Source organism: Sciurus vulgaris (assembly GCF_902686455.1).
Source record: "Sciurus vulgaris genome assembly, chromosome: X".
Lineage (NCBI taxonomy): Eukaryota > Metazoa > Chordata > Mammalia > Rodentia > Sciuridae > Sciurus > Sciurus vulgaris.
Genome location: NC_136471.1, coordinates 28558382 through 28570656, shown reverse-complemented (window position 1 = coordinate 28570656; position 12275 = coordinate 28558382). Strand labels below are relative to the sequence as shown.

The following is a 12275-nucleotide window of genomic DNA, read 5'->3' as shown; positions in this document are numbered from 1 at the left end:
TTTTGGTTTGACTAGTCTCAAATTCATTGATCAAAGACATTCAGGCTTTCAAAAATAGCATCTTTTAAAATTTATTTTTTTAATTACATCATTAGTAGGAGAATTCCATGTATTCCAGATTTTGAATTTCTTTGTAAATATTATTACTTTTGTTAAAAGTACTAAGTGGCTGATGTATAGGGCATTATGCAAAATGATGTGAAGAGTTAAGTTAGATTCATCTGCCTTTATGAGCTCTGATTTTAAAGATGTAAGAGAAGATTATGAAATTTTTAAAAATATTTTAAGATTAGTGAGTATTTAAAAGCTTTATATTGTAGGGTATTCTGTTGACTATTAGAATATCTCGAGTAATAGGAACTAAAATAGGATGATGGATAAAAGAGAATTGGTGTTAGGGGGCTATAATAAACCTAGCATTTGGTTGGGTATGTAGTGTAGAGGGCACAGTAAAGAGGAATATATGATTTGATCATGCAATAGATGACTCATGTTTCAAACCCCTAAAGAGTTAACTCATTCTTGTCAGCATATAAACATGTTATTTCACCTAGGGTAGCTTATTATTATAGTTGTTCTTTTGATCTTAAAACACAGGAAAGCATTGGAGAAAGAAAAGGCTTAGGAGAGTGTTTTTTTCTGATTGAGGGTTATTTTAGACTCCAGATTACTCATTTCACCTTTCTTCAGAAGATTTTTCAGTTAGTAGTCAAATCTGTAATAGCTCATTCTTTTAGTTAGGATAACCTGGAGGATTAAGAGTATAATTGAGCTTTTGATTACTCTTTGGCTATTGGAATATTGTGAGGACTAATGATTGCTTACAGATTATAGCAGTTACTGAGCTAAGAGCTGGTATCCCACAGGCATCTTGGGAAGAAAGAATATTATTTATACATTAGGATTTTGGGGGGATCTGGACAAATAGGCATGTGAGAGGAATATTGATGACAACAATCTTTTTAAGATGGAACAGGCATAAGTTTCAAGGTTAAGTATTATAGTAGTCATTCAGTTTCTGTGCATTAACTCTGAGAAATGATATTTATTTTATAGGACTTTTTCATCATGATAGGACATAGTTAGGATTCTGCTATCTTCAGTACATTGTTTGAATTACTTTGTAAGTAATTTCCATAAATAGAAATTTTTTTCCTGTTAGCATCTTCACTTTTACTTTAGATTTATGAACTGTTCCTTCCTCACGGCCTCTGAACAACTGGTTGTTGTAGTAATAAAAATGGCAATAGAAGACTTCTAGATTGAGAAGACTAGCTTTCTAAAGGTAGCCTTTTCCTTTGGTTCCTTTTGTTTGAAGCAAAACGGGCACTAGATTGGCACAAGGATTACACATTTAGAGGGGTAAAACCTTTATCTTCTATGGGTGTGACTCAATTCTAAAATCCAGTGTGACCCAAATACCAAGGTAAGTATGCCTTTCTTTAAGCATTTAAAAGAGGGTATGTTAATACTTAGGTAAACTCATGTTTACATGTAGAAAACATCACACATGTTTAAAATCAGTCTGCTTTGTTACATATATTAGGAAATCAAGATTATACAAAGCAAGGGCCAGCATTTTAGAGGTGTAGGATTATATGTTGGAGATTGAAGAGACTTTTTAGAGATTTTTTTCATGCGTATATGTTGTTATAGGATTGAGATGTTGTCCCTGTACAAGATCACAAAGTTACTTAGTGCCAGAATTAGTTATCCTAACTAGCTCATTATCTCTTTTCTTTTCTTTATAAAGGATTTGGAGTACATAGTTTACTTCTCTACTATATTTCATATGATTTAGTTTATAAAAGTTTTTTTTTTTTTTAAACCAGGAATTGAACCCACTGAACCACATCCTTAGCCCTTTTTATTTTTAATTTTGAGGTAGGATCTTACTAGGCCATGTACAGCCTTTCTGAGTTGTTGAGGCTGGCTTCAAACCCGAGATAGATCCTCCTGCTTCAGCCTCCTGATCCCCTGGGATTACAGGTGTGCACCACCACACCTGACTATAAAAGTGTTTTATACATAATCCTTTCAGAAATAATGTTTTGTATAATGCTTCATACTTCAATTTATAAATTTTTTGAGTGAGGTAGGAGGGATCAGAAGATCCAGGATATTGTTAAATTTCCTAATAAAGTTAATCTAATACTGAATGTTAGAATAGTTTTCCCTAAGCACTATGTATGGTCTTTGAACCAGAAAATGGAACCAGCCACTACTACAGAACACCACACAGTCACTAGGCTTAAATTTTGAGAACCACTCATTTAGTTTTTATGCTTTGATTAAAAATTAACAAAACAAGGAAGTGTTTAGCGACTTGTATTTTAGATTAGTGTTTTCGTAGTTGGTTATGTAATCTTATATGTTTGGTAACATGCTGTGGAATGTTTTGAGAAAGCATCTTAATTACTTTTAATGCTAGTATTTAGATTTTTAATGAGTTAAACAAACATTTTAGAAAGTGTTGCCAATAATTAGAACCTCTATCTATATTTCTAAGGAGTATTTTTAATATTGCTTATCTTTTTTCATAGGGAGTCAGAAACACATTTTTCTTCTGACACAGATTTTGAGGACATCGAAGGAAAAAACCAAAAGCAAGGAAAAGGAAAAGTATGTGCCAACTATATGACTTTATTTTGTTGGTTTCTGAGAGAGCAAATGTGTATTATGTATGCATTGGGGAAGAGGGGGTGGAGATTTTTATGTTTTAAAAGTGTGTTGTTTTGCAGACTGATACGTATGTCAAGACTATTGAATGTTCATGTTCCTTTATGTTTCTTGACCAAATAGCTTTTCATCAGCTATAATGCACTGCTCTAAAGTTGAAATTAATGCCACATCGTTTCTAGTAGTTTTATCTTGTAAAAGCATAGCATTATAAGCAAAATGTGGTGTTTTGTTGGCTTTATTATTATTTCCCCGTAAATATATTGTTATAGTTCCCAAAGTATAGACAAAGTAATATTTGAAAGCACCCTACACATGTAACATACAACCAATTTATGTCCAGTAAGTTTCAGGGGACAGGTGTTTTGCCCTATAAGTTATGTGAAGGATAAAAACTAACAAAGTTTAGTTCTAGTCACTAGAATGCAAGCTTCAAGTATGAGTGGGTAGCCCAAGAGCTTTGTATAACTTGGTGAGAATGGTTAAATCATTTTGCTTTTTTTGAACCTACATTTGTCTCTCTGCATTTGGGTTAATAAGTACCTGTTGAAAAAGGTGACTAGTTTTTACTGTTGAGCATTTTGTTCCCCCCAAATGAATTTGGATTTATATTTTCTCATGACATAACTTTGAAAAAATCTAAATCATACAGAAATGTACAATGAACAAAGTGAATTTTTCCCGTAATCCTGTCATCCAGAGATAATTTATTCCTTAGACGTTTTGATGAACATACTTTTTATACATATGCCTATGTACAAACCTGGATGTAGAATTTTACTTAAATGGAATCATACCATGAAAACTGTTTATAACATGCTTCTAAAACTCAATGGTATTTTGTCAACAACTTTCCCATCAGTGAATATAAAAATGGTTTTTTTCTTTTTGGTACTGGGGATTAAGCCCAGGGGTGCTTTACCAATGAGCAACATCTGTATTCTTTTTTATTTTGAGAGAGAGTCTCACTTTGTTGCCTCTAATTTGTGATCTTCCTGCCTCAGCCTCCTGAGACTCTGGGATTACAGGTATGCACCACCACACCTAGCTAACTCCATAATTTTTAATGGTGGCATAGAATCACATTTTATATGTAGTACATAATTTATTCAGCTAGCCCTTGGAACATTTTCTGTAGTGCTCATAATTCATGAGTTCATAATTAGTATGCTGTGTTAGTTCCATAGAAAGTAGAAGTTTTGAGAGAGAGAGAGACGTGTGAATTGAAATGTTACCTCTTGACTATCTAAAACAAACATATCCATCATTCTAAGGGGAAGTATATGGTTGTCCATTAGAAAATAATTTACTTTTTCCTTTTATTTAATTTATAAACTAAAACAATACCACCTGTGGATCTGAATAGAGGACCCTTTAAAGGTGTTTTTTTGTGTGTATGATATTGGTGGTTGAACCCCCAGGACTTCTCATATACTAAACATGCTTTCTATCATTATGCTGCATTTTCAGACCCTCTGAAGTTTTTGTGCCATAGTTTGGTTAACTTTATATAGCTATTGGTGTGGGTGAGGTGTTAGGGGTCAGATGAAGGATTTTTATTATAGGAAAAAGAGCAACTACATTTTAACACTATACCATATATGCTCCAGCCACTGTTCTTTTAATTTTGTGTATGTTACCTAATTTAAATATTTAACAACCCCATGAATTAGAAAACTTCCTTATTTTTTTAGATAGGAAAGGGAGGCCAAGCATAGTGACTCATGTCTACAAACCCTGTGGCTTTCAAGGCTGAGGCAGGAGGATGTGAAGTTCAAGGCTAGCCTCAGCAAATTAGCAAGGCTGTAAGCAATTTAGTGAGACCCTGTCTTGCTAAGTTGCTGATGTGGCTCGGGTTGAGCACCCCTGGGTTCAATCCCTGGTCAAAAAGAAATTAAAAGAAAGGAAACTAAGGTCTCTGAAGGATCTGAGTCCAGGTCTGTGTTCTTAACCTGTTATACTATTCCACTTCCTAAACTCTTTTTTTCTTTAGAGATTTTTCAGGTTAGCATGTTTACTTCTTATACTTCCCTTGTATTATTACTTCTTGCACATTTTTTCCTATAGCACAGCATATCCTTTGAGCCATTTTAATTGTGCTAATTAGTTTTTCATACTGATAAGGAATTATTGAGACATATAATAAATTGCAAATATATTGCTCCATGTTAATGAACCTTTTATAATTTTTTTAGTGTACTCTTTGTACACTTGTTGCTGAAATTCTTTTACTGGGTATAAAAGCATATCATTTTACAATTAGGAATTAATGGCTTAGGTTCACAAAGACTGAATATCATTAACAAAATAAACTAATAGGCAATATATTTCAGGTGCTGAGAAAGAATTTGAAGTAATTATTAAGATTAGGGTAGTTTTGGACTCTTGAAGGAGGAAGAAGGACCCTCTGGAATGATATACATATACACACAGACCATTAGTGGGAAGAAATTTGTAGGTGTGACTATAGATCAAGAATTTCCAAAGTATGGCCTGTTTCTGTACTGTTAGCTAGCTGGGAATGGTGTTTACATTTTAAAAAGTTTTTAAAAATGGCTGAGTGTGATAATGCACACTTTCATCTCAGCAACTCATGAGGCCGAGGGAGGAGGATTAAAAGTTGAAGGGCCAACCTTAGCAACCCAGCAAAGCCGTGTATCAAAATATAAAGGACTGGGGGTGTAGGTCAATGGTAAAGTGCCCCTGGTTTGATCCCCAGCACCCCCCTCAAAAAAAAAAGCATAGTAAAAAATAAAGGATATGGAACAGATGGTATGTGGCCCACAAAGCCTAAAATACTGACTGTTTGGTACTTTACGAAAAAGTTTACTGACCTTTGCTGTCTAGACCACTGTAGATCTAAAGAGATTTGAATTCGTCAGCTGAAGGGATCAGAAAACTTTTTCTGTAAAGATGTTAATCCAGCTCTGGCATTTTACAAATGAGTTAGTGAATTGCTTGTTTTTCTTTAACAAGGTATGAAAACTGTGGGAGAATTTGTAACAGAGTTGTGCAGCTAATTATTTCACTGATTTATGAAGCCCTGTGTGTGTGTCTCTCTCTCTCTCTCTATCTCTCTCTCTCTCTCTCTCTCTCTCTCTCTCTCTCTCTTCCTCCACCTCTCTCCCTCCTGCCCCCCTCCTCCCTCCCCTTTCTCTCTCATACCAGGGATTGAACCCAGAGGCACCTAACCACTGAGCTACATCCCCAGCCTGTTCTCTATTTTTAATTTTGAGGCAGGGTCTTACTAAGTTGCTGAGGCAGACCTTGATCTTTGAGTCCTCTTAATTCAGCCTCCTGATGTGATAGAATTACAGGTGTGTGCCACCACACCCTGCTGAAGCCCCTACTCTCAATACTGACAGTTTATATTGGGGTTTGTTTCTGTAGTGTTTATTAATCATGTTTTCATGATAAGTGTTGGAGAGAGGGCCCAGGACTAGAAGGAAACTGATAGGCCTATTTATACTGTTCAAGATTTCTTTATTTAGAGCAGTGCAAGGATTTATAAGGCTAACAGTACAAATCAAGTTAAAGCATTGAACTAAGTATGAGTTATAAGTTTAGTTTTTCTTTCTGCCCATTCCACTCTGTACCCTAACACAGCATAAGGAACTATTATAAAGCTTGGATACAGCCTGTCTGATTTGGTATGCTCTAGGAATTTTTCTGATTTTACTTTTTATGCAGTAGTTTTCAAATTTTATTTATATTTTGACAGTTTTTATTTATATTAATTTTTAAAATTAATTCAGATATGGAAATTGTTTCAAATCTAGTAGGTCTATCCAGCAGATTTAGATTCAAGTAATGTTCATTGAGTTCCTTTTAATGTATATTTCATTTTAAAATGATAGCAGATATTTTTATATCATTATTAGCTGTGTATGTTGCTAATAATTACTTTCTGTTTTCATTATCACGGCAGCCCTGTGAAGCAGGCATAGTTTTATGCTCCACTGTACAACTTAGACAAAAAAAAAGTCTCTGAAGCAGTGTGTTTTATTAACTCTCTCAAGGTCACTTAGCTAACAGGGATAGAAATTTGGACCTTCATAGTCTGTCTGTTGAGGCTGTGCTATTAACTGCAATGTAAAGTTAGGCTTATGGTTAGTATAAATAAAAGAATTAAACCAAAAGAGGTTGTTGGAATCATAGTTTTCTTATGTTTGGATGGCATTCTCTTTATATGTCAAGTTTAAGAATGTTATAATTATGTATCGAAATTATATCATTGTATCAGCTGCTTCAGTAACTTTGAACTTTCAAGGATAGTGATGTAATTTAACCAACTTGTATTTTTTATGCAGACTTGTAAAAAAGGCAAAAAGGGCCCAGGAGAAAAGGGCAAAAGTGGAAATGGAGGAGGAAAACCTCCTTCTGGTCCAAACCGAATGAATGGTCATCACCAACAGAATGGAGTGGAAAACATGATGTTGTTTGAAGTTGTAAAAATGGGCAAGAGTGCTATGCAGGTATATTTACAGAATTCTTCTCAGTTTATTTGTGTATTCTAAACTTCAGTGACTTATAAAAAGTATAGTCCTGAGTTTTCTATTTCTTTTTAAAAATACACTATTTATTAGAAAAAAAAAAAAACACTAGTCAAAACTCCAGGAATGTCTACATTATATAAGAATTTTAAGCTGTATCTTGAGTCATTTTCTGCTCTGTTTTAATGTAACAAGGTAAAATATTATTTGGTTGAAAAACATGATGAAGTAAATCCTGGCTATGAGGGTTCAATTTCTCCTGAATTTATTTAGCTTCCATTAAATATGACATCTTCTGCTCATATAGAATTGTTGGTTGAGTGATATACTGTAATCACTGGTCACTTTAATGAATTGAATTATTATAGTGACTGTTGTCCATTATGGATTTTATTACTTTTGCTTATTTCTTAGCCAAAGAATAGGTGAAGGAATATCTATAGCAAATTATCCTAATTTTGTTGCTTATGCATAATTTTATGACAGTTGAAGCATTTAGTTTTTACAGTATTGGTCAAGCCTATAAGATTTTTAAAAAAATAAATAAATACTATACTCAAGGAATATATATTATTTTTAAATCTCTTTTGAGATGGGGTCTTGGCTGTGTTGCCCAGGCTGGTCTTGAACTTGTGGGTGCAAGTTATCCTCCCGTGTTATTAGCCGCTTGAGTAGCTGGTTCTATAGGTATGTGCCACTGTGCCTGACCTTTAATATACATACATAATAAAGTTTCATTTAATTTTTAAAAGTTATAGGGAAAGTTTCTGTTCTTAGAAGTAACAGTTAGTAATAGGTATACAAGGATGGTTTTCTGAGAACTAAGTCATTTAGACTTTTATTATTTTTTAAAATATTTTTTAATTATAGTCATTGATGGTCCTTTATTTTATTTATTTACTTATATGTGGTGCTGAGGATGGAACCCAGTGCCTCACACATGCTAGGCAAACACCTTGCCACTGAGCTACAGCCCTGACTTTTTATTATTAATAACATGCAAAACTTGTTTATAAAATACATAATTATGTAAGTATGTGTGGTTTATTTAAATAAAATTTAAATCAATTGGGAATAATAAAAACAATTTTACATATAAAATACTAGTTATTAGTTTTTTGAGCTTTCATCAGTTTTACAGTGGAAGGAAATTAATAGATATCAAATTCCTTCACATCATTCTAATTGATCCTTATTTATCCATCTACTAAAATTTTCTTTTCTATAGTTACAATTAGGGTGTGAATTTTTCTATTTTTTTAAATAATTGTTTTGAATACACATTTGGCTTTTTGTGTATGTGTGTTGGGAATGGAACCCGGGCATATGCACATTTACCTTTTAAAAATAACACCTTGTTATTTTATGGTGTTCTGGTTTATTTAGTCATTCCCTGATTTTAAAAAATTGCCTCTCTCCAGTTCTCCTTTTAGGTTAATTTAACCAAAAGAACATACGTTATCTCGTACATTGTACTCTTAGTTCATTACTTTCTTTTTTATTGTTGTTGTTCCTTTTCTCTGTAGTATTTTTCTGGTACCTTTTGTTTTTGCTAATATCAGTTATTTAGTCTATTCATGCTTCCATAAAAAAGTAACATAAACTAGATGGCATTTAAAATGCAGAAATGGATTTCTCAAAGTTCTGGATGCTGGGAAGTATAGGATCAAGGTGCTAGTAGATTTCAGTGTCTAGTGAGGGCCCACTTTCTGGTTCATAGACTCCTCTTATTATATCCTAACATGGTAGAAGCGGGCAAGGAAGTTCTCTGGGGCCACCTTTTGTAATGGCATTAATTTCATTCAGAACCCTTGTGACATAATCACCTTCCAAAAGCCTCACTTTCTAGTATTATTATATTAATGATTAGGGCTCAACATATGAAGTTTGAGTTGGGGGTACAAACCACCAGAAATTTAAACTTATAGCCACAGCTAATTAAGCTTTTCTAATTTCATCCTGTCTATAGGGTTTTTGTTGAACTTCTTGGCTCATTAAATTTTACAGTTTTATAATGAAGGTTTTCCTCTTTAATTCTTTTGTTAATGGTATCTTAGTATTTAAAGAATGAACATTTTCCGTAGTTCCGTTGCTTATAGTTTGTTCTTTATTTAGATTGAACCTTTATATAATTCATTGTCCTGTTTCTATCTTGCAAAGGAATGCTTGTGTTGCCAAGTTTTGACCCCAAGCTGGATCCTTTTTTCCCCCTCTCAGAATTGTGGAAACAGTGATAAGACCAAGCACTGTTTAAATAGTAAAGAAAGGTTTATTCTTCAGGGAGAAAGGCTCACAGATCAGACACTCAACCTCATGCTGGTGGGGAGGTTATAGATAGATATAGGGTAAAAGAAATTGGGGAGGGGATAGGCTGAGAAAGAGGATGAATATTCATGTATTTCTGGGACTGGGAGGAGATTTTTCAGGTATAGGGCACCAACCCCTTTCATTCCTTTTATGGTTCTTTCCTGTCTTTTTTTTTTTTCTTTTTTTAAACCAGGGATTGAACCCAGGGACACTCAACCACTGGGCCCCATCCCCAACCCTTTTTATTTTGTATTCTGAGACAGGATCACCTTAAGTTGCTGAAGCTGGCTTTGAACTTGTGATCCTCCTGCCTCAGCTTCCCAAACTGCAGGGATTACAGGCATGTGCCACTGCACCCAGCTTTGCCTTACATTTCTAAGACCAGATTTGATTGAGGATGTTCCCTGTTCAAAACAGGGTTCATCTTTATGCACAAAAAATCCAGCCCAGATTTCCTTATGACATAATTTCTATTCTCCAACCATACTTTGCTCTGCCCTTAGGCTTTCATTGTTTTTTTCTAGATGCCTTGAATGGTTTTCATTTTCCCCCTTTCCATATCAAATAAGGCTTATTTAATCAAATGTCTCTCTTCTAAAAAATATTCCTAAATACTGTTTTTCCCAAAATGTATTGTTTATACTTAGCCATCCATTATTGCACTTAGCCATTATATTAACTTTTACTGTTCCATTATAACACTAATCCATGTTGTATTATCATTATGTATAGGTTTTGTTTGTAGGTTTTTAAAAATGTTTTTTTATTGGTTCTTTTTGTTTATACACAACAGTAAAATCCATTTTGATGTAATCGTACAAGTATGGAATATATCTTATTTTAATTCAGACCCCAGTACCTCTCCTTCCCCTTCCCACCCCCTCGCTCCCTTCCCTCTATTGATCTTTATGCCATTTACCAATAGATAACTATTTATTAAATTAATTTCTTGTGGATGTACATGATGGTGAAATTCACCTAGATTATTAATTTATTGATCAGGAACTATGTGTTAATCATTTTTTGCTTCCCTACAGATATATAACTCAGTAATTATAAGTGAGAGTGACTAAACCCAAGACTGACTGCTGGCTTTAAAAAATTTATTACCTGGTACAATGGCTTACCCCTATAATCCCAGTGGCCAGGAGGCTTGGGTAGGAGGATCATAAGTTCGGGACTTAGTAACTTAGTGAACCCTGTCTCAAAATGAAAAATACAAAGGACTGGAGATTTTGCTCAGCGATAGAGTTCCCTAGTGCTGCTACCCCAAAATAATTCTTAAAGAAAAGAGAAACCATGCATATACCTCCTCATTTTATTAGATAATAGATGTTGAATTTTTATTGAATAAGTTCTTTGCATATTATTTAGTAACTAACAATTTTAACCATTTAATACTAATAGCCTGCATTTATTTTTATTACAATAGACCTGTATTCCTAATGTAAATTTATTTGAGCTTTATAAATATTATGTGATGGGGTAGTCTCTTCGTAAGATTTTATTAAATATTTTTGAAGCATTATTGATGAATATAGCTCTTATTTTTGTTATCTATTGCTATATAACACACTATCACAATCTGATTGATGTGCAACAATAACTATTTTATTTGACTTAATGATTCTATGGGTCTAGAATCCATACAGAACTGAATAGGAGTGACTTGTCTCAGCTTCATGATGGCTGGGTCTTAGTTGGAACAGTTTAAATGCCTGGTAGTAACATAGGGACTATAATCATTCATGCGTTTCTTTACTAATTTTTGGTATATAGTATGTTCATAATTCCAAGACTAAGCTCAGCTGGAACTTTACCTGGTGCACCTACAAATGGCTTTTCTCTGTAACTTGGGTATTTTATAGTATGGCTTCTGGTATTGGAGAGAATGTCTTGAGAGTATGCAGTTCACTTGTGCTTCAAGAGACCAATGCAGATAGATGCTTGGTCCTCTGTGATCTCAATTTGGACACATTGCCTCATTTTGTTCTAGGAAAGAGGACATAGACCTAACCTCTTACTGGAGAAATGTCATAGATTTTGGGGCCATAATAATATATTCTGTTGCTTTTGTTGTAGATATATGTGGGAAAATTTTCTTGTGTAAATTGTGTTGTTCAAACTGTTATACAGAAAAGTATTCAAATGTAAAAACTAATTGTGTTAGCTTTCTGTTACTGTAACAAATACCTGAGATAATCAGCTTATAAGGGGGAAAGGTTTATTTTGGCTCAACGTTTCAGCAGTTTTAGTTCATGGTTATTTGTTCCCATTGCCTTTGGACCTATGGCAAGTGGCAGGGATTGTGTGGTGGAACAAGGTGTTCACCTCATGGCAGCTGAAAGGGACCCAGGTGCCACAATCCTCTTAGGGGGTCATGCCTCCAACAACCTGAACCCTCCCATTAGGCCCCACCTTTTAAATGTTTCCATGATTTTCCAAGAGTGCAGCACTGAGGACTAAGCTATTAACTGTTCATAGATGTTTGCAGAAAGTGTAAATTTTGTGGTTTTTAGTACATTCACAGAATTGTACAGCTGCCATCAAAATCTAATTTTAGAACATTTTCACCATCCTGGGAAGGATTCTCATGTCCTTTAGCAGTCACTTCCCCTTTTCTGGGACTAGGCCACCATTAATTTACTTTTCTACATTTTTGTCTATTCTGGACATTTCATATAAATGGGATCATACAGTTTGTGGTTCTTCATGAGTGTTTTCTTTGATCTAGCATAATACAATCCAGGTTTGTTCATGTCATAGTGTGTATTAGTACTTAATTCCTTTTAACCA

At 34.2% G+C, this 12275-nt stretch overlaps 1 protein-coding gene and 1 long non-coding RNA gene across 6 annotated transcripts in view; one reads left to right on the top strand and one right to left on the bottom strand.

The window, feature by feature from the left end:
• Positions 1 to 12275, top strand: part of STAG2 (STAG2 cohesin complex component) — a 147776-nt gene that overhangs the window by 52942 nt on the left and 82559 nt on the right. For all 5 annotated transcript variants that reach the window (XM_079123345.1, XM_079123343.1, XM_079123344.1 and 2 more), the window contains 2 exons: positions 2544 to 2622; positions 6990 to 7154. In XM_079123345.1, the coding sequence (XP_078979471.1) occupies positions 2544 to 2622; positions 6990 to 7154 (244 nt within the window). The remainder of the gene's footprint in view (positions 1 to 2543; positions 2623 to 6989; positions 7155 to 12275) is intronic.
• The window catches only part of LOC306650957, an 86091-nt gene continuing 82522 nt past the window's right edge, over positions 8707 to 12275 (bottom strand). Inside the window, exon 3 of the long non-coding RNA XR_013761068.1 lies at positions 8707 to 10349. This is a non-coding gene — a long non-coding RNA (uncharacterized lncRNA). The remainder of the gene's footprint in view (positions 10350 to 12275) is intronic.